Here is a 22,693-nt window from a genome sequence, read left to right on the forward strand (position 1 = left end):
TGATGCATTCTATACATATACACACACGATACATTCTATACAAATACCCACACATCATACATTTATACACATGATACACTCTGGGATAGAACCCGGGTCTCTGGCGTGAAAGGTGAGTGATTAACGACTGAACTACTGGAAGTTGATGAACCCATATAACAAAAGGACATGACCCACTCTATGCATATACATTCCATACTTATATATACACCTAAAATGCATACATTTGTATTTTATACAAATACACACATATCATACATTATATATACACTCTATACAAATACACACATGCTACACTCCATACAAATGCAAAGACCATACATTCTATACATACACACACACACACACAATACACTCCATATATATTCACACATTCTATACAAATACACACATGATACATATGCACAGACCATACATTCCATACATATAGACACACGATACATTCTATACATACACAATCTATGAATATACACTCCATACATATGCAAAGACCATACATATACACACACTCACCATGCATATTCACACATGATGCATTCTATACAAATACACACATGATACATTCCATATATATATACACACACAAACTTGATACATTTGCACAGACCATACATTTTATACACACACACACTCCATACAAATACACGCATCATTCACTCTATACACACTCTTCAATGACACACTCTATACATATACACTCCATACATATGCACACCTAAAATCCATACATTAGCATTTTATACAGATACACACATATGATACATTCTATATACATATACACACCATACATATACACACACACAAATTCACACATCATACATTCTATACTTACACACACATGATACCAAGTCAGAACCCGGGTCTCCGGCGTGAAAGGTGAGTGTTGTAACCACTGATCTAATAGAAGTTGTTGAACTTATTCAACGAAAGGACATGACACACTCCATACATATACACATATGATGCATTCTATAAAAATACACACACGATACATTCTATACTTATACACTCCATACATGTATGAACCCTTACAACGAAAGGACATGACATTATACATAAACACACATGATACATTCTATACATTTACACACACAATACATTATATACAAATAAACACATGTGATACATTCTATAAATATACACACACATGGTACATTCCATACATATACACACACACATGATACATTCTGGCATAGAACCTGGGTCTCTGGCCTGAAAGGCGAGTGACTTAACCACTGAGCGTTGATGAACCCATACAACGAAAGGACATCACACAGTCTATATATGAACACACATGATACACTCCATATATATGCGCACATGATACATTCAATACATAAACACATACATGATACATTATATACATATACACACTCCATACAAATACACAGATCACACATTCTATACATATACACATATGAAACATTCTATACAAAGACAAACATGATATATTCTTTACATATACACACATGATGCATTCTATACTTACCTGGTTAAATAAAGGTTATTATTATTACAAATACACACACACGAAACATTCTATACATATACACACACGATACATTCTATACAAATACCCACACATCATACATTCTATGCATAAACACTCATGATACACTCTGGGTTAGAACTCGGGTCTCTGGCGTGTAAGGTCAGTGGATCTAAAATGCAGGTTTATTCGTGGTCAGGCAAGCAATGGTCAATACAGGTGCAAACAGGTATATGTAGGAAGTCCAGACTTGTAATCAGTAACAGGCGAGAGGTCAAAAGGCAGGCGGCAGGCAGGGAGAACAAGAATAAAAGGCTAGGTCTAAACACGGGTAAACAAGACAAGGAAAATGCGTTGTAGTGCTACTTACAGGGAACAAGACTTGGCAAACTGAATGGGTGAGTGTGTGGCTTAAATAGTGTGTGCAATCAGTCTCTGACAATCTTTAGGTGGTGTGAATGTAATCAGTTTAGATGAGGAAGCATGTGTGTCTGGGCAAAGTGCATGTATGAATATGAAGTCCACAAATGGCGGAATTGTAGTCCATGAGTATTTGTGAGGGAGATCCAGCGATCTATGGAGTAGTGATCGTTGGTGATTGTGACATTTACACATGAACTCATGTCACTCATGTTGTAGTTAAAGTTAATTCATGATTAGTGTGTACCTTAACTTATCATTAATTCATAATAAATTCATAACCAATATTATTATTATATTGTGATCAAGCGTTGTCTGTCTAAGATTACATGAACTATAAAAACAAAGACGGCTGGTCTATAATAATCATTATAATTATAATATTATTGATAATAATAGATCACAGGAAAAAAAGCAACTCTCTCCCCCGGTCTGATGGCGCTTATAACGGCCTCATTAACAAGGGTTTCAAATGATGTATGCCTTATTTGAGGATTTTACCAACAGATCTATTACGAAATTGCAACCAGGGCCGCTGCTGGCCAATAGGGTTCCCTATGCAAAATTTTACTGTGGCTCCCCCACAACGAAACAAAAAGATATACTGTTAAACATGTATTTATTTATTTATATACATAAATATACATATAAACACTCAAAAATCTACGTGGGCACCCCCGTGGTCTGGGAGCTGGGCAGTCGGGCTTGGCTCGATGAAACTCCTCGATGAGAGAAGGGTCAAGAATGTCCTTGGCAGATACCCATGATCTCTCCTCTGGTCCATACCCTTTCCAATCCACCAGATATTGTAGCTGACCCCCTCTTCTTCTAGAGTCCAGCAACATGTTTAACCTGTACGCCGGGTTTCCATCAATGTCCAAAGCCAGGGGTGGTTCTGGGTCCTCCTGGCCAGGGTCAGACTCCAGGTGGACCAGTTTGAGCAGGAATACATGGAAAGAAAGGAGATATGCAGAAGTTAGCAGGAAGCTCCCATTGGTAAGTCACCTCATTTATTTTCTTAAGAATCTTGAAAGGACCAATGTACCTTGTACTGAGCTATTTGCTGGGTAGTCGTAGCTTGATGTCTCTTGTAGACAGCCAGACCCGCTGTCCTGATTGGTAGAGAGGGTGTGGACGTCGTCGTTGGTTGGCGTGGAACTCAATTCGTTGACCACTGGAACTGCAGAAGGCTCACCAGACCACACGAACAATGGAAGCTGAAACCCTAAGATGCACTGGAAGGGGGTAAGTCCGGTTGAGGAGTGAGTCAATAAACTCTGTGCATATTCTGCCCATGGTAAGAACTACTGCAGTAAATCCTGAGATATTGGCCTATTTCCTTGTTGAGGCGTTTGACTTGGTCAAATGCTTGGGGATGATATCCAGTTGTGAGACTCACGCTGATGTCCAATTTCTTACATAAGGCTCTCCAGACCTGTGATGTAAATGTAATATGTTAGAATAAAGCTTGAGCGGATTCCATGGCTGTGGGTAAATCTGGTAAAGGGACTCGATTACCAGAATGGTGGTGAAATTGTTTCAAGGAGGTAGGTCAATGATGAAGTCAATGGAAAGATGGTACTAGGGTCGCTGTGGAATGGGTAATGGTTTGAGGAGGCTGACGGTGTCGCCATTCTGCAATAGCCTCCTTCATAGACAGTAGTTCTTTATTACCCACATCATAATTGCGTTCTGCAGAAGTCAGCTTTCTTGAAAAGAACGCACATGGGTGCAATTTACCTGATGTTCCTTTGTGACAGTGCTGCTCCTATGCCCAGATCTGAGGCATCAACCTCCAAAATGAAAGGTGAGTTGGGGAACGGATTTTTCAAAATGGGAGCTGTGGTGAATCTTTCCTTTAAGTCAATGAATGGCCGATTAGCTTCATCAGTCCATTTCAATTTCTTGTGTTTTCCCTTCAGTAATGATGTCATGTGTGATGCTACTGAAATGGAATTGCGAATGAACCTCCAGTAAAAGTTTGTGAACCTCAAGAATCTCTGGATTTCCTTGACTGTGGTGGGTACTGGCCATTCAGTGACTGTTTGGACCTTGAGTTCATTCATTCACACTCCATTATGACTGATACAACAAAATAATAGTTTACATTAAAATAAACACTGACATGTCTTCTGCAAAGCATACCTTAATTCAAACATTTACTAAAGGTAAAGAATAAAACCCTCTCTGTACCTGTAGAGATGCACGGTCCTCAGTGGAGCATCCTGTGTCTACCCGTGCAGCTGCTGGTGCCTCTGAAGCAGTGCTGGATCATGCCACCTCATCTTCTTTTGAGACAATTTTCAGCATTGAACCTCCATGTACAGTACAGAAGAAATTAGTCATTTAAAGAAAAACTCATGACATACTATTAAGACAATGGGTTAGTCAAGCACTCTTCATAATGTGTCTAAACTACAACCAAGATGTGGATTTGACCTGCACTATAATCTATAGTGACAAAAACTGACCCTTGCTTTCAGTATAAATCAAAGGCGTTTGTGGTTTTTAAGAATTAAAAAGTGTATTTTTAAACAAAAACTTTGTTAGCATTCAGAAAAAAATAATCATTATAAATTCATGCAATAAAAATGGTTTATGACCTGTGGCTTACAGTAATTTGACTCGTTTTGTATTATTGATCATTCAGAAATCATAGAATATTAGTCAGTTTTGTTATTTTTATATTGTAATGTACAAAAATGAAAAAAAAAAACAGGATATAAAAAACACACAAATCCACCGATGCAAAGACTAAAGGGACTTTATTGTACTCTATACTCTATTGTCATTGCAACAATACAGCAAAACTTGGCAGCTCTTAGAAAGGACAGCAGTAATAAGAAATGTATAGAAATAGACAAAACAATAAACAAATATAACTGCAGAGAATTATAGAATATAATAACTATATAATAATTAACAATACATACAGTAAAATAATTGTGCCATGCATGTAGCTGGTGTGCAAACAGAAATGTAAAGTGTTGCACAAGTTATTAAAAATAATTGAGTTTGTGTAATTATCAGCAACAGAGTGGCAAACAAGAAAAGTCATAAAAGCATGTTAAAGCACAATGCAGAGCAGCAAAGCAAGAAACTGAACGTAAACAACAAATCAGGCAGATTTGTGCAGTTGTGACGAAGTTTAAACGTCAGCCTTACTAATTTAATTGAACAACCAAAAAAAAATACAAGTTTTCCAGATTCATGGACATAAGCTACCTGAAAGTGATGCACGCGATTCATTATGTCCTTTTTCTTCTTCTCAGCTCCAGACTGCTGTTGTCTTTTACAGACATAGAGCTGCAACTTGCATAAATTGTAGATATATGCTGCCCGCAGCCGTAAAGATAAGGGCCATATGCTGCACATATGCGGCGGAAAAAAATTACTTTTTGTTTTTTTGCGTTCGTCATAAAATTAGCTTTTAAAAATGTGTTTAACAATATATTATTAATATAGGCGACGCAGTGGTGCAGTAGGTCGTGCTGTCGCCTAACAGCAAGAAGGTCGCTGGTTCGAGCTTCGGCTGGGTCAGTTGGCGTTTCTGTGCGGAGTTTGCATGCTCTCCCTGCGTTCGCATGGGTCTCCTGCTGGTGCTCTGGTTTCCCCCACAGTCCAAAGACATGTGGTACAGGTGAATTGGGTAGGCTAAATTGTTTGTAGTGTATGAGTGTAAATGAATGTGTGTGAATGAGATGGGTTGCGGCTGGAAGGGCTGCGTAAAAACGTGCTGAATAAGTTGGCTGTTCATTCAGCTGTAGCGACCCCGGATTAATAAAGGGACTAAGCCGAAAAGAAAATGAATGAATGGATGAATTATCAATATATTTTTTATTTACACTGAGTTTATGTTAATGTTACTAAATATTAAACCTGCATACTCTGCATATAGAGAGCGGCAGTACTAAATACAACCAATATCCTATGTTGAGTAGTCTTAGGTGCAAATACTAAGGAAATTAACTTACTTTCACGGATCGTGATGATGCCGTTAGGATGAGATTCAAAAATTGCAGCTAAATTTGCGCTGTCACGTCACGTGACCAGCTACCGCACACATACACACATCTGATTGGTTGAAACATTGTATGATTGGTTGAAACATTGTATCATAAGCTCCACCCTTGTTGACCCTGGAACACTTAGAACTCAGCAATATCAAGACGTACGACACACACATTGATGCAATTGTAAAAATTAGATTCTATCCTATAGTGACACTGCTGTCTATTATTGACACCAACACCCTATAACACCCACATATGTACACGATTCTGACCTACATATAAATACAAGCGGAGAGAGTGAAACAGATTCAGTGAGACAGCCCTCCTACGCACACTCTCACTGCATGCACATCCACTGCATCAATTCATCCTAGATTCTTTCCCTCTACCTGCCTGCTTCTGCCTCCTTTCTTTCTTTTTCTTCTTTTCCACTATCAGAGGACATACATGCATTTCATCTGATTGAGCCTTTTGCTTGATTTATTTTGGCATTTCAAGGACACATTTCAAGGTCTAGAGATGGCACCGAAACGAGAACCGTCAATTAAAAAGTCTCCATCAGGGGGGACGTTACCAAGGCACGGACCACCGTTTCCTTGCCCCACCACAACACCGTTACCACCAAAATCAGCTCCAGAGTTGAAACCGAGGATGCTGCGCCCTTCAGATTCCCCCTTTGACCCCAGCACATTAGAGGTAAGTGACTGCCTAGCAACAGAGATTTTAATTAAGGAAATTCTCCTGACTAATCATTGTGAGCAACAGTTCATTAATATGTATCAGTAAAATAATAAGAAAATGAATAGCAAAAACAGAATTTAGATTGCATGTTATGGTGTGAACTTATTTATATTCTCTATAACAACATAGACTGCCCTATTGCCATCCAAGCATCAGATCTGAATTGGATTGTTATGAATAAATCATCAAGGTAATCTTTTTATGCAGCTTCTGGTTACCTCAGCATAGCACAGGGGAAACTGTGTCAACCCAGCCCCCAAATCTTGAGAGAATACTCCAGCTATATCAGGATTGAGAAATGGGGCAGCGATGTAGCTTGTCCAAGCCGAGCTGCATTACTGTCAACTTGAATTTCCCTTGAACCTGCTAAATATTGACTTTCTTCATAGATCTATGTTGGAATGAAAGGAGCAGATCATTCATAAGCAATCAGAGATTGAGTTACAGTATAATGTTTTTGCATGTGTGTATGAATTTAACAAATTAACGTTAGGGCCTACATCTTCCCTGTTGTTGATGAAACTGACTTTATAATGTCCTTTGTTTTGATAAATGATTCACAAATGATATTATATGACATATAATCAACACATCTGTGTTATAATCAACACTTCTGTGCTTATATGAATAATTGAAGTAGAGAAATTGAATCTTACAAACAAAAGCTTATTCGCATGCTTATATCAGGATTAGGAAATGTGGCAGCAATGTACTGTAGCTGGTCCAAGTCAAGGTGCTTTACTGTCAACTTGAATTTCCCTTGAACGTGCTAAATAATTGATTTTCTTCATAGATCTATGTTGAAATGATAAGAGCAGATCATAAACAATCTGATATTGAATTACAGTAGGCTCTAGTGTTTTTTTTATGTGTGTGTAGGAATTTAACAAAGGGCTTACAGTACATCTATCCTGTTGTTGATGAAATTGACTTTATAATGTCCTTTGTTTTGCTAAATAATTCACAAATCTTCTTATATGACATATAACATACACCTCTATGTGCTTTTATGAATAATTTAAGTACAGAAATTGAATCTTACAACAAAAGCTTATTCGCATGCCGTCACAAACATGCCAACCATCAGCATTCAAGATACACGTGTTTTGCTTATTGTGCAGTCAGTCATTATGGTGTAGTGATCTGCGTTGGGCGTGTGTTTGTCACTCTTTGTGTGTAAAAAGACTCATCCGCCAGTCACTGAAGGGAAGACCGAGTCATTTTCACGAGTCGGTTCTTTAAAAAAAAATGATTCGGTGACTATTTTACGTCATGACGTAGGCCGCTTTAGCAAAGTCCAGGCGTGGCGTTCTCTAGTGAAGCGTTCCTATAAATCAATTTTAGGTAGGCTATATATTGCTGTTCACATTTTTAAAGCTTTGAAATCTAGTAATCAAGATCTTTTTTTATTAATACTACTTATTTTATTTGATGATATAATCTTTTTATATTAATTATTTCTATTCATCCTGGATTAGTTTGTTGCCTCAACGTAATTTCCCAGGTAGCAAAGAATTCTGGCCCAGATTTGGCATAGAGCTGGCACAGCAGGCATTCTTCCAGCACTTGAATACAGCATGTGGACCAAACATGGCCTGGGTTTGGCAAAGGTGGCACCATCTTTAAAGTGGCACAAAAGATTTGGGCCAGATTTTAAATGTAGTATTTGGCCCAGATGTTAAAATTTGATATGTGGGCCATCTATGTTTGGCCTGTCTTGACCCACATTTAAAATACATTAAAATAATTTTTTATAATTATTTGAGACAAAGCATGCAGCATGCATAGTGTGCCTACTGCAATGCTTCATGGGTTTATTAATTGCATAGCAATCGTGCCACACCAACCTATTTGGCCAAGTTTAGGCCCAGTTATGTGCTATTAAATTAGCCGAGACTTGACCCAGATATGGTCCATGTTTGGCCCTTGTCTGGAAGCCAGACTTGGTCTAGTCATGAACCGTAATTTATTGCGGCATGTGGGCCAAGCAAAATCTGATTAGGTTGGCCAGAGGTGGGCCAGAGAAATTGTGCTATGTGTGTTACAACCAAGTTATAGTTGGAATTTACATAAAATAAAACTGAAAGTAGTTTACATATCTCTGTTGAAATATTAAAATGGTATTGGCCTATACTGTTTGTAAATACGCATTGGTGAAACATGAACATCTGTTCTCAACTGGGGTTCTGGAGCCAAAGTTTTTAATTTATCTTGAAATTATTTGAAATCTGTTAAAATTTGGACATTTATGCTTTGGAAAACATAATATGAGCTGGGCCTATGATCTTATTTTAGGAAGTCTAAGTGTGATTTATAGATCTAAAATATATTAATAGAGTCTTAAAACTTGATGGTAATAATTAAACACAGTTCATATTTAAATAATTTTCTAGTTTTGTTAAGTTCTACTATAATATAGGCTATTATTACCAAGGTCCATTCAAGTTTATTTTTTATAGTCTGTGCCTTAATTTAAAGTCGTGAACCATGGATGACACTAAAGTATAGCTCACCTTTTACCTTTTTCACCAAAAAATAAACAAGTGATAAAATAAGTGTGAAAATAAAGTTTTTCCAGTGATGAGTTGCAGCTGGAAGGAATATTAATATATTAATATTATTATTTGAATATTTTTAATATATTATAAATATTAAAAGGAACTTATTAATAAAGGGACTAAGCCGAAAATAAAATAATTGAATGAAGTTGATGACTCACTCCAACTCCTGACCGAATCGTTCATTCGGGTGTTGTGATGATATTCAGAAGATTCAACTCTAAGGAAGGACTCGTTCACGATCTCCTTCATAACCCAGCAGCGCTTGAGCGAGTCATCTCTCACACTCCCGCCGCGATATACACTCACACACCCGGAAAACAAGCCGCTGCAAAAATGGTACGGATATTAACAAACGTTTCATTTAAAAAATATGCTTAGGTACAACTTTTGTGTTTAAACACAGCCAAATGTAAGGTTTGGTAACTATATACAATGTTAGTAACGTTACTGAAAGAATGCCGTTCACGTTAGCCTTAGTTTTATGCTAGCTAACAGAGTTGTTACGCCATTTAGTACACAAAAAAAGTTAAATACGTATGCTAATTGTTCATTAATCTACTTTACATGAATTTAAGACTTTGATAGTTAACTCGCGTTCTTTTAAAATGGCCTGTTTTAGTTTTTCTGTCACTCGGTAGCACGGCTGTTGGTTAGCTGATTGTATTAGCTGGACAGTTTTAGCCAGGCATGAAAAACTTATCTAACTTTTCCAGTCGGACAGAAATGCTTTCCCAGACGGAGTTTATGGACAGCGATTATTTTTTATTTATGTATCATTATTATCAGAAGTCCCATTTGATTCACAGCTTTGCAAATGTGCATCATTTCATATTCATTAAATGTCGCTCTGTCTCAAACAGTCTGACTTCAGCGAGGATCAGATTCTTGGTGAGTTTGTCTCTCATTCAGATACATCCCACTTTGTTTCATTATATGTGTTATTTACTCCCATTTCTTCCTAGACATTCTGCGTTTTCCATCCCGCCTATGCTATTCTGCTCATGTTACTTTGCCCCTGCATTCCTCCAGCTTTCTTTCCTTACCTATGAACTGTTTTCCTTTGTCACGGTTGTATGTCACCTCCAGATTGAGTTTAACTTGGAACAAATACATGGTGAGTGCACTGTAAACCTTTTCTGTTATGGTGTCATTAAGTTTGCATGGTGTTAAAAGGACAACAAGCTGTTTGTTTGTGCGTCTGAAAACGCCTCACCTGCCTCCACCATTTAAAGTGAATTCTGTAATAAATAATTTTAAATCAGCTGCAGTAGTTATGATTGGTTTTATCTGAGAATTATTGTTTCGTTTTTAAAGTCTAGGCCTATCAGCGAATGGGTTTCTTGAATACCATTCACAGTCATATCTGTAGAGGGTGTGTCTGAGTCAGGAAGTGTTGAAATTCTGCTAACAAAAGAGTGTGACTGCTAACAGCTTTAATGTGTCAAACCGCTTCATCTAAACTTGAAGATATCGGTCATCATCTGTGTTACCATCAATGGTGTGAGCTTTTTTTGTTGTTTGGCCATTTAGGCTTCATCTTTGCTCTTGTTTGTTTAAGCAAAGGAGGTTGACATAATAGTGCTCGCTCTGGCGTTTTCCTATCATACCATATATGGTTAAACGCTCAATTTAAGGCATGCAAGGGAACAGCCACATTCCAGTGAGGAGGAAAAGCATTACAGACATGGGAGGTTTTTTGCTTTTGGGAAAGGCCTGTCTTAACGGGTAACATTCAGTTTTTTCTGATCTCTGGCTTTGAGTCAAAGTAGTAGTTTTATTTAGAACCTCTCAAAGTTTAACTGATAAAGCGAAACACTCAGTTATGGATTTTAGTTGAGGCTGTTAGTAATTTAGAGGTTTATTTTGTCATTTTATTTAAAAAGGTTTGTACATGCATATAGAAAAAAGAATATTTTTTTTCAAACATGTATATTGATACCCCCCCCCCCTTAACTAGGCATGATAACAATGCAGCCTACGAAACGGCACATATCTACATATGTATATATGTATGTGCAAATATACAAACACATAAATATTCAAATAACATAACTAAATAAAATAATAAATACATAAAAATAATTAATTGAAAAATAGATAATGACAAAATAGCAAAAACAATACAATAAAAAATCATGTTTACAAACACACATGTATGCAAGGTTGATACAATCATGAAAAACCTGGAAAAGTCATGGAATTATGAGATAACATTTCCAGGCATGGAAATTGCCTTGGAAAACTGAAAAACCCACAATATTTTGAGAAAGTCATAGAAATTAGTTTAACAAATGTCTGTATACTTAGTTGTCTTTACTTTTGTTCAGTCTATGGCCAAAAACATGCTCTCACACTATTTGTGCTGTTGTATTAACATTATCTAAATATGTTTTACATGGATAAAAAGATTTATATAAACTAAATAGATTGTTGCAATTTTAATGATATGCTGTTATAACTTTGAAGATGCATCATTTTTATTATTATTTAACATGTAAACGTAGACATTATATAAAACATATTTTAACAAAACAAAAATATAAAATATATACTTGAAAGTCCTGGAGAAATCATGGAAACGTCATTGGATTTTAGTTGTAAAAATGTGTATGAACCCTATGGTTCCCAAAAATAGACCAAGTCCTTCTGCTTGCTTTAATAAACGTTGGTTTCTCCAGTTCAATACAGTCCATTAATTCTTTTTCCCAAAATTCTATGGATTGAGCATGCCTGTGTATATTGCCGGTATAATGCAGTAGCCCTTGTGGCTTGAAGTTCCATAGGATACAAGCTTAGAATACAGAGCTTAGCATTTAAAGAGGTTTTTAACATTGAACATGTCTAACATACTTTCCAAAACTTTTGTATTTTAGGACATTGCCAAAGGCAGTGATTATTGTGTACCTCTATCGTGCAAACCTTTAGACCACACATTTGGAATATTAGCAGACATATGAAGTTTAACAGGGATTATACTTTATTATTAGTTAGTTTGAAATACTTTAGAAACACATTTGTATTACTTTGGCAATAAGCTCTGTGATCGGTATTACAATTCTCGTTTTTAAACAGACCTTTTTTATTTTTTTATATTGATTGTGCATATACCTTAGCCTATTTGTCAGTTATGTTCAACACAAGTTGAATAGAAATAACGTCGGTAACACTTTAGTTTAGGACACAGTTTTCTTCGTATTACATGCCTATTATTAAGATATTAACTGTTCGTTAGTAGTTAGAAAGTACGATCTTATTCTAAATCCCTAATACTACCCAATACCCAAACCCAACTTGCACCTTACTAACTATAATAAACAGTTAATTCATAATTGTTAAAGCTAATGGTGTTAAAGGTTTGTAAATACTGTGAATTGTGGCCTAAACTTAAGTGCTACTGAATTAGCTTTATGTATTTGTTTTACTTTATCTCCAAGTTTTGTGTTTTAATAAATTATGTGAATTAATAAAACTTGGTTATATTTATTTAAACAAATCTAATCTATTTTGTTTTATGAATGTAGTTTTTTTTATGCTAATGTATTCCTGGTCAATTAAACATCATTGCCAATGTAATATTTAAGAAATAAATGTTGTGTTACTGCTTTGTATTTTTAGACTGTGTAAAGTATAATAAGGTTAATAATGTAGATTGGCAAAAATCTTAAATGGCTAATGTTTGAATATTTGACTAGCTTATTAATGTGATCTAAAGGTCTCCTAAAGTGTATAATGGCTAAAGGTGGACAGATAAGATGTCTGTGGTCATTCAGCTTGTCACAACTAGGCTGAATAGAGACCGCAGAAAATAGCCTTGAGTGGCATTAATATTGATGGCTGGTGCAGGGTTTCTCATTGTGCTGATCCATTGGGCTCCTTAAATTAAGTCAGGCTCTTTAAAGCAATGGCCTGCCATTATGTGTTTACCATCGAGTATTATTATATTATGTCCTATTTTAGTGCATAATAAAACCAACCGTGTGTGTGTTTCATCCCTGTTTATTTCTATTTGCTTTTTTTCTGTCTATCATGCATGTTTCTCATCTTTTCTGTTCTCTGCTCATTTCCCAGCATTTTGTTTAACTTTATTTAATCACTAATCTCTGCAGAATTCAAAGAAGCCTTCCTCCTGTTTGACCGGACGGGAGATGGGAAGATCACATACAATCAGTGTGGGGATGTGATGCGTGCGCTGGGCCAAAACCCTGTAAATGCTGAGGTGCTCAAGGTCTTGGGCAACCCAAAAGCAGAAGGTAGGACGACGGTTCCATTCTGAACAGCATGCATCCCTTTTGATTGGTTTTAGCATCTGTAATTAGAACTACCGGTTCAAAAATTCAACTCATTCTTTGAGTCATTGGAGGGCTATTCCCTGCAAATGTTAGTCTTGCCATGAAGAAAATGAAGAAGTAATGCTACAACTACTGTGAAATACTCAAATGTCTCTGCCAGTGTTTTCAAAGAATTATATTTGATTTTCCAAAGTCATACAAGTGCCAATTTCACATCTGTCGAATCCATAATAAAACCTTTTGCTCATAAATGTAAAACGTATAAGATAAAATCAATATTTGTTCTGTAGAGAGCCAACTCTTATCCTTTTGGTTAGCATTGTTTCTTTTGGGTTGTGCAGTTCAATTCACAGAATTTCTACAAAGTATGCTGTACTGTAAACTCGCATCCTTTTTTTGGTCACATCCATAACGCATGTTTATTGTCCTTATTTAAAATATACAAATGTTTACAGATTGATATTTTTTTTATCCCATAACTGGTGTGCGTTTTTGGAAAATATAAACATGTTTCAGTAAATAATGTTAACAAATACGGTCTCTGTGAATTTATGTTTTGAGTTTTTACTGCAGATGTCACATCCATGATGCTAAAATTACTCTGGAGCAAATGGTTTTATTTAAATAATTTCTTTCTGCCCTTTAAAAACATTCACCGCAAAGAGCCCTACCCTAGCTTTTGGCTAGTTTTTAAGTTTGGTGTAAAATTGTGCAGCGATAATGTCAAAATTCGGAATACTAGTTTGGTTCTTCCCTCAAGCTTTTCCTTAAACTTTGCCTTTTTTAAAATACACAATTGGTATAAAAGTTGGTGTTCAGTATGGTTTATTACATTGTATGGCAAATTATGTTTACTATAGAAGATATTGTACTGATACTGAATAAACTGAAAACCTGTTGTAAAATTGCATGGGAAAATCTTAAAAGACTGTGGCAAACGATTGTTCCAGCTTGCCACTCTAATGTGCTCTTTAGTTGCGTGCGTGCGTGTGTGTGTATGCTTGTGTGTATAGTATAAAGCACAACTATCTAAATTTTTCCTGCCAATATTTTTACTCAACCCACAAATCTTACAATATTATTAGCAGTAAAAAAAAATCGCTACAAGTTTTTTTCCTCTCTTAAAGTATATTAATATGTAACGATACTAAATGTTTGTTTTCAGTATTGGCTTATGGTACAAAATTTGAAGACAGAAATGAGATCGCTTAATGTTCATTCAGGATAAGTTTCAATGAAAGGTTTTGATCCACTTCAAATGTTGCTTACTTTTGTAACAACACATCACTGGCCTAAAAGGTCAGGAGTTCTCATAGTCAGCCTGAACCTAGCCTATCATTATTGCTGCGCCATCTATTTGCACAAACATTAATACTTAGATCAAATGTGTCAGTAATGGTAGGTCTTGCTTCCTGTATAATATGGAAATAAATGCTATCTTGTCTGATTAGAGGCTTCTTTGTTCCTCAGAAATGAACCATAAACTGCTGGACTTCGAGCAGTTTCTGCCCATGCTCCAGGCCATCGCCAAGAACAAAGACCAGGGCACGTTTGAGGACTTTGTGGAGGGGCTTAGAGTATTTGACAAGGAAGGCAACGGCACAGTCATGGGTGCTGAGCTCCGCCACGTTCTCACCACACTGGGTAAGCCGGCCAGGTCTCCTGTGAGGATATATATAACCACCGACTCCACATCTAGGCCACTGAATGTCATAATAGGTAAATGGAATATTAGGATAAAGTGCTCTAGTTGATAAACCTGTATCTTTATAGGGGAAAAGATGACCGAAGAGGAGGTAGAAACACTTCTAGCAGGACATGAAGATGCTAACGGTTGCATCAATTACGAAGGTAAACTATAAAGTTTGATTTATGTATTTAGTTTCACAAAGAGAGAGCCCTCACTGTTTATCTGATGATCTTAACGGTAGTTATTTTAGTCCAAACTTTAGGAATGTGTTTGGAGTTAAATTATTATTTTGACGGTATTCTACTGTTATGCATCGCAGTGAAAAATCTTTTGATGATAGCATGCGATAACTGTAACTGAACTGATCTTCCACAGCCTTCGTTCGCCACATCATGTCTGGCTGAGAGATGCCTCTGGTGTACGTCCGCCTCCTGACCTCCACATTTATAACACGTGAAGCAACAATCTATCCAGGTCTTTTCTTTAATGCTCTAGACGCACATGATTGCATAGTCTACTCCTTATTTCTTCGCATCTTTCAGCATAGTCATTCACAGCGTAGCTGTGCATCATGTGACGTCTAGAGCTAGAGAGCCTGGTTGGATGCAGTTTGATGGTTTTGACATATGGTTGGAATTTTCCCTATCTCTGCAGCAGCCTTTTCTCTGGCCCCTGGCTGCAGCATGCTATCTGCATGTGGCCGTCCCTGCAACGGCTCTCAGAGGCGAAAGGGCGACTGCACTGCTTCAGATGTGAGCACAGGTTAAAGGACTTGACATATGTTCGTTCTAAAGCCCAAGGTGTACTAGGGTTTGTGCGCAATTCAGATTGTGTGTGATGTACAGTAGAGATCAAAATTAGAGAACAGTTTATAAATATAAAGTTTTTTTTGAAAAATTTGAAGAGATTTTAGTCAATGATGTACCATACTTGTTATTTTTATTTTACTGTGCTAACCAGTGCAAGACAGACCCAGGTCAGTTAGCAATTCAAGCTGCAGTGTTCTCCACATTATCTCGTCCTCTTGTGCGTTTTGTTTTTTATGAAGAACCAGATTTGGAACAAGCGACTTCTTTTGCTATGGCTGAAAGGATCATCTCTTTTGTCTTTATCTGGACTGCCAGCTAAAATGGGGTTTGTTAAATAATTAAAGCAGCACTATGGAAGTGTTTGACCTTTAAAATAACAGTCTGAAACTATATCAGTGGTAGAAAAACGCCTAACTAGATGTATTCAGATGCTCTGGCTTCCAGATCTTTTACCTGAAATAACCATGCAGCTTTTTGTTGAGCCATCCAGTACCCACAGCCACTATGGACATTTATATAAATGCCTGAGCGGAACAGTGAGATCTGCTTTAGGGCAAATTTCGCAGGTTGTTTTTGTATACTAGGTGGAGTTGGCCAAAACAGATTTAATATAGAAGGAATACAAGCGCCAAGGCAGACCCACTAAAGAAAACTGAAAGTGTTTTGGCAAAGGAAGCCAAGAAAAAGTGAGTCCAATCAAACATGAGGCCAAATACCGATTTGAATTGGTTTTCATTGAACTGGCTTACACTCGATTGCGCTAACTGAAATGATTTTTGTGAAATAAAGTGCAGTATAACACAAGCTATTTTACCTCATCGATGAATATGCAGCAAGGTTATAGTTTTGCATTTTTCATTAGTTTTAGTCTTTTTCGTTATGACTTATTTTCAAATTCAGTTTGTTTTAATTGATTTTTTGAGGTAGATTTACTAGTTTTTCTTAGTTTTTATATTTTGAATTTGCTTAGTTTTTTTTAGTTTAAGTATAAGTTTTTTTTTAAGTTAATAAAGATATTTAATAGGTGCAAGAAAATGTGTGCAAGACTGCTTTTGAGGCTAGATATACAGTTGTGATGAGAAATTTGGATCTTTAACCCAAACCAGATGTTTCGTGACATTTCTCCCATGTTTTGACCCAACATATCAAAAATATGTAGTCAGCAATCATAATTTCAGTCAGTTAAAACATCATCATGATCTGAAAAGTTTCTTAAAATTAAGTTCTGCAATTTGTAGATAAGAGTGCTTGCATGAGACTCTAATCATTATGAATGATTCAGTTGAATTTGGTGAACTAGTTGAACCGGTTGACTTAGGGCCTACTCGCACTATGGTATCCAAACTGTACCCAGGCCCGTTTCCCGGATTGTTTGAGCACGGTTCACTTGGCTGGCCCTGGCCCGGTTGGAAGAGGTGTGCCTGAGCGTGGTTCACTTTGGCTTTGGCGCGGTACACTTATGTGTGAGTGCAACACGCACCTACGCCTGAAAATGAAAGCAAGACGTGACATTTCAGAGACTGTTTGATATGGATTTATTAATCATTCTAACACCTCAATAAACCCAAACTGTCGTAGTTTATTAAAGACGCAAACCCCTCACTGCACCACAGCTGCGCCTTCACCAAATCTCCTAATTCCTGCAGCACAAGGACTTTATGATTGCTTATGAGCATCAAAAGTGGCGGATATGTTTGTCGAAATATTTGACTGTGTCTCACTTCATCCCAAACGACTAAAACAATATAACTAGAGAAATCTCCACTGTGCTGAGCTAGAGCGCTTCTCTACTAAACAGTGCATCATCGATGTCGTAAGCGTGCCTAGGCCCGAATGTAATGAGTGCGTGCCGTCAGGGGAGACAGGAGGGGGGACAAGCTTGCTTTGGTCCGGTTCAAGGCAACTGTACACAATGCGAGTACGCCCTTAGAGGTGAAAAAAACAATTTGTTTACGATCAGTAATACATAAATAAAACTCATTATTAACCTTGATGCAGTAAATTGCACTGCCAACAGTAAGGTTTTATGTCCATGATAATGGGCAATTGTGCATATCAACCACAAGGCTGAGCTGTTAGAAACTTGCATAGTGTTGCTTTAATGAATTTACCACCAGAATCAGGTTAACACTAATATCTAGGAGGAATCTCTAATAGGAGTTCTCTAATTTTGATCAATGTTTTAAGTTTTTATACTGCATGTGTTTAACTCATGAAATATGACACCTGTGCTTTGCAAGTAAGAGGGAATTTAAAGATACAAGCAACTTTATCTTTTATTGCTTGTAAGTTTTGGACAGAAAGTATTGACATTGGACAAAGATGAATCTTTCTAGTGCACACGTGTCATTTTCCTGTTTGTGTGTGGTGCTGTTTGACTGTGAACAGTATGCTTTGGGCGTTAGATTTAATTCCGGTGTTGTGAAAAATCTGTACACACCATTCCTGTGCTCCCCAAAGCAGTGCAGTTGCTTTTATTATTAACTAACCAATCAAATTGCAGTGATTTTAGGCTGTTTTTGCTGATCTTTCTCTCCCTTTTCCTGATGGAGGCTGAACCATAGCTCAACTCTACGATCTCTCATTACTGTGCTGTGAAACCATTTCCACTCTTGCCTTGTAGAGGAAAACCAGAAGGAGCTTTTTTAACATTTTCTTGATTTCCTAGACCTGGTTAAGTCTTTGAGCTAAGGTTGAGTAGGAGCTAGCCATGATCTTGCTCTCACCCTGTTTCTCACCACTAAAGAATGAGTAGAACTGGGGAATGGCTTCAAACTACAGCAAATGTGGCAGGCAGAGATCAGTTTGAGTTGACTGGTTGGTGAGGATCTGTAGAGGGCATTTGGCTTTATGCACAGCAGTGGCCAAAACTGAATGATATTTGGACAAGATTTGCATTTAATGAACCTACAACTTGGGGCTGGGTTATATGACACACATCTCTTTCACGATGTGCCATCTCTTATCCTGATAACGATACATCACCAACAAAAGCTGTTTCTATTCATGTGTATACTCTCAAATGTACTCTTCATATGTGATGATTATCTCACTCTATTTAAAACAGGGCAATTTTTTTAATTTTTAATTTTTATTTAGAAACCTAAAATAAGCGATAACTAATAATCTTTCCAGAAGCTTACAGATTACAGATGCAAAGTGTAAAAACTGTACTAGGAATGCACTGAAAGTATTCCCAGATTACCTCATAAGAACGATTTCTGTCATAGAAAACTCAGAAACATTGAGATGATGGTTGTGTGATTTTTAAAATGAGAGTATGTGTATTTAAAGTCAGTCTGTCAAGATAAAATCGCTTAAAACGTTGTTACTCCAAATGGGGAGGACCATGGCATACACCACAAACAAATTTGGCTCACCCAATTTACCTACAGCATGTCTTTGAGGCCGTGGAGGAAACCCTTGCCCACCTAGGGAGAACATGCAATGTCCACACAAATGCCAACTGACCCAGCTGGGTCTTGAACCAGTGACCTTCCTGCTGTGTGGTAACAGAGCTAACCATTGTGCCACTGTGTTGCAAACATAAAATTATTTTTATATTTGTTTTTTTTTTATTGCAAAGAGATACAGTTCACAATAGCTGTTAGACATTGCCTATTAAATCCCCTAATTAGGGAAAGAAAACCAAGCAATTACATGATTCCTCATGATAATACCAGGTCATTAGAAAAACATTTAGTGTTTAACCCTGTATATGTCAAAAATTGTATTCTTAATGGACTTGAATTTGACTTGAAACCTGACTTGAATATATATATATATATATATATATATATATATATATATATATATATATATATATATATATATATGAATATATATATATATATATATATATATATATATATATATATGAATATATATATATATATATATATATATATATATATATGAATATGAATATATATATATATATATATATATATATGAATATGAATATATATATATATATATATATATATATATATATGAATATGAAATATATATATATATATATATATATATATATATATATATATATATATTAGTCATATTGCACAGCCCTACTACAAATGTAAATAAAATAACATTTAATAAACGTATTACATTGTGAGTAGGAAAAGATGTGACTTAAACACTTCTGAAATGAATATTTGAACAATTAGAACCATTTGTTTTCCCCCTAATATGCTGTAGTTTGGGTTGATCCCCTTTTGATGCACAATGGACCCTAACTTGTTTTTATTTCTTCTCTTCTTTTTCACAGAGCTCGTCCGCATGGTCATGAGCGGTTGAAGATAAAGACCACATCCATTTGTTTGTCTTATTTTCTATGTAATAATTTCTGTGTATTTTTTTTCTTCTTCCTATTCATTCCCTCACCTTCATTTGCTTAGTGGCTCCAGTCGTTTTTCTTGTGTGTGTGCACTCATTTGGGTATTATTATTAGAAGTGCCTTTATCTTCTTTAAGTTCCCATATGACTCCCCAAGAGATAGAGCTCCTGTCCTGTGGTATTCAAACCATATAGCGATATGAAAAAGATCTCTTGTGTGCTGAAGCGCTCTGCAATAAAAGCTCTTGATGCAGCACATATCGGCAGCGTGTACGCAATATCTAGTGTATCCTCAGGCATCTCTGCTGAACTGTGCTGGAGTAGAAATGTCGTGTCTGGCCAGATGTTTGTTTTTGGCCTTTTCACAGTAACTTTTTCAATTTGAGAAATTATGTACCAGAAAGGCAATAACATTTTGTTTTAATTAACTCGGAATGTTTTCGCGGTCCAATAAAGTACATTTTAAACAAACTACCCGTCTTATTATTTCAGATTCTGTGTATTTTTTTTTTTTTTTTTAAACACGTCTTGCGCTTCTGTTGTTTGCAGATAGATGGCAGTATCCTTACACTTGTTGAGAGCTGAACTGACCTCAGTTCCTTAAATTGATTGTGCTTCATTGTAAAAACCAAGCTGTCTGGAGTAAAATTAGAGCAAATTGCTGAACTTCTTGTGCAGTTAGATTAATGCAATCCAAAGGATCACTATTTGGTTTCGGGTCAGCACCTTAAATTAAAAGCAAATGTTGTTGGCACTAAGATGTTTAGTGCTCAGACCTAATTTGTCTCAATTGGTTATAAGGGCAAACCCCAGGCTGACAAGCTTTTCTAAATTGTCCTCATCTATTAACAGCTTTAAGCATTTACATCTTTGTATATTTATTTAAAAATAAGCAACAGGAAATGAAATGAAGATTTGTTTATATTTGGTTTATTTAAATGATTATGCTATAAGATATGAGGTTAATACATTTACATTTAAAGAGGAATCTACATTTTATTAATTGCAAAAATGTGAAATTGAGTGTTTTTTTTAAAAAACAAAACAAAAAGGCAAAGAAATGTGCACAAAACTATGTATAATATACACTCACCGGCCACTTTATTAGGTACACCTGTCCAACTGCTTAACAAAATATTTTAAGCAACCAATCACGTGGCAGCAACTTAATGCATTTAGGCATGTAGACAAGATCAGTGGTTCCCAAAGTGATGGTCGCAGGACAGTGACTGGGTCGCTTGGTGATTTCCAAAAGTCAAATAATTAATTAAACTATTAGAATTACCATATTTTATCCATAACCCACAAAAGATAAAAATAGTAGTTAATAGTTACATAAAAAAAGCAACAACATGCAAATTAAAAGCCATCAGCCTTTTAATTTTTAAAAGGATTGTTGTGTTTTTGTAATATTAACAACACCGCAATAGAGTCAGCGGCAGCAGATTGATTTTTTAGCACCAGGTTAAACTTTCTCACACCTTTATGGCAGTCAAATACATTAAAAACAAATACAGGCCACCACTGAACATTGGGGATGATCTCTGAGTGGCGGTTTGCAAAATTAAACCAAGAATACAGTTGTGCTGAAAACATTGCTCACCAGTCTCTTTAGATGAGGTTAATTTTAAATGAATAAATTTCTATAAATTATTTCCTAATGTGGTTGTTAGACTGTTCAGTATGCTTGTGTTTATATAGGCCTATTGTTGTTTGCAATATTTATAACCACCTCAGAGTCACTGGCATTGTTATTTTGGAAGTCGCAGGCTGAAAAGTTTGGGAACCCCTGATCAAGACGATCTGCTGCAGTTCAAACTGAGCATCAGAAGGGGGTTGAAGGGTGATTTAAGTGATTTGGAATGTGGCATGGTTGTTGGTGTCAGACAGGCTGGCCTGGGTATTTCAGAAACAGCTGATCTACTGGCATTTTCATGCACAACCATCTTTAGGGTTTACAGAGAATGGTCCAAGAAAGAGAAAATATCCAGTGAGTGGCAGTTCTGTGGGCGCAAATGCCTTGTTGATGCCAGAGGTCAAAGGAGAATGACCAGACTGGTTCGAGCTGATAGAAAGTGTGTTTAAATATATATATGGACACACTCACACTATATACTGGATCATCGCCTTTCATCAAAGTGGTCCTAAAACTATTGAACAACCATTCATGTATTAGGACAGTTTAAAAAAATATTTTGATCCACTTCAAATGTTGACTATTGTATAATAAAACACAGCCTATATTATACATAAGCCTGTCTGTACATGATATATCAGAGTGTATACTTCTTATTTAATCATCTATACACTATTACAGTGTGCTCATGTCATTGGCCTATCAAC

The 22,693-nt window shown here is 36.4% G+C and overlaps 1 protein-coding gene across 5 annotated transcripts; it reads left to right on the forward strand.

Annotated features, from left to right (window-relative positions):
* Positions 1-6,232: 6,232 nt before the first annotated feature.
* zgc:153867 lies at positions 6,233-20,821 on the forward strand. Of its 5 annotated transcripts, none has more exons than XM_021469755.3 (7): positions 6,252-6,618; positions 10,311-10,338; positions 13,331-13,474; positions 14,984-15,157; positions 15,287-15,364; positions 15,579-15,621; positions 20,283-20,821. In XM_021469755.3, exons 1-6 carry the CDS (start codon positions 6,442-6,444, stop codon positions 15,605-15,607), a joined length of 630 nt encoding a protein of 209 aa, XP_021325430.2. In that variant the 5' UTR covers positions 6,252-6,441; the 3' UTR covers positions 15,608-15,621; positions 20,283-20,821. The 5 variants fall into 5 exon arrangements, with proteins under 5 accessions (XP_021325429.2, XP_021325430.2, XP_017209013.2 ...); XM_005162231.5 differs by lacking the exons at positions 6,252-6,618; positions 10,311-10,338 and adding exons at positions 9,381-9,560; positions 10,085-10,112; XM_021469754.3 differs by lacking the exon at positions 15,579-15,621 and having other exon boundaries at positions 6,233-6,618.
* Positions 20,822-22,693: the final 1,872 nt, after the last annotated feature.

Source organism: Danio rerio, chromosome 23, assembly GCF_049306965.1.
Source record: "Danio rerio strain Tuebingen ecotype United States chromosome 23, GRCz12tu, whole genome shotgun sequence".
In the NCBI taxonomy this organism is placed as follows: domain Eukaryota; kingdom Metazoa; phylum Chordata; class Actinopteri; order Cypriniformes; family Danionidae; genus Danio; species Danio rerio.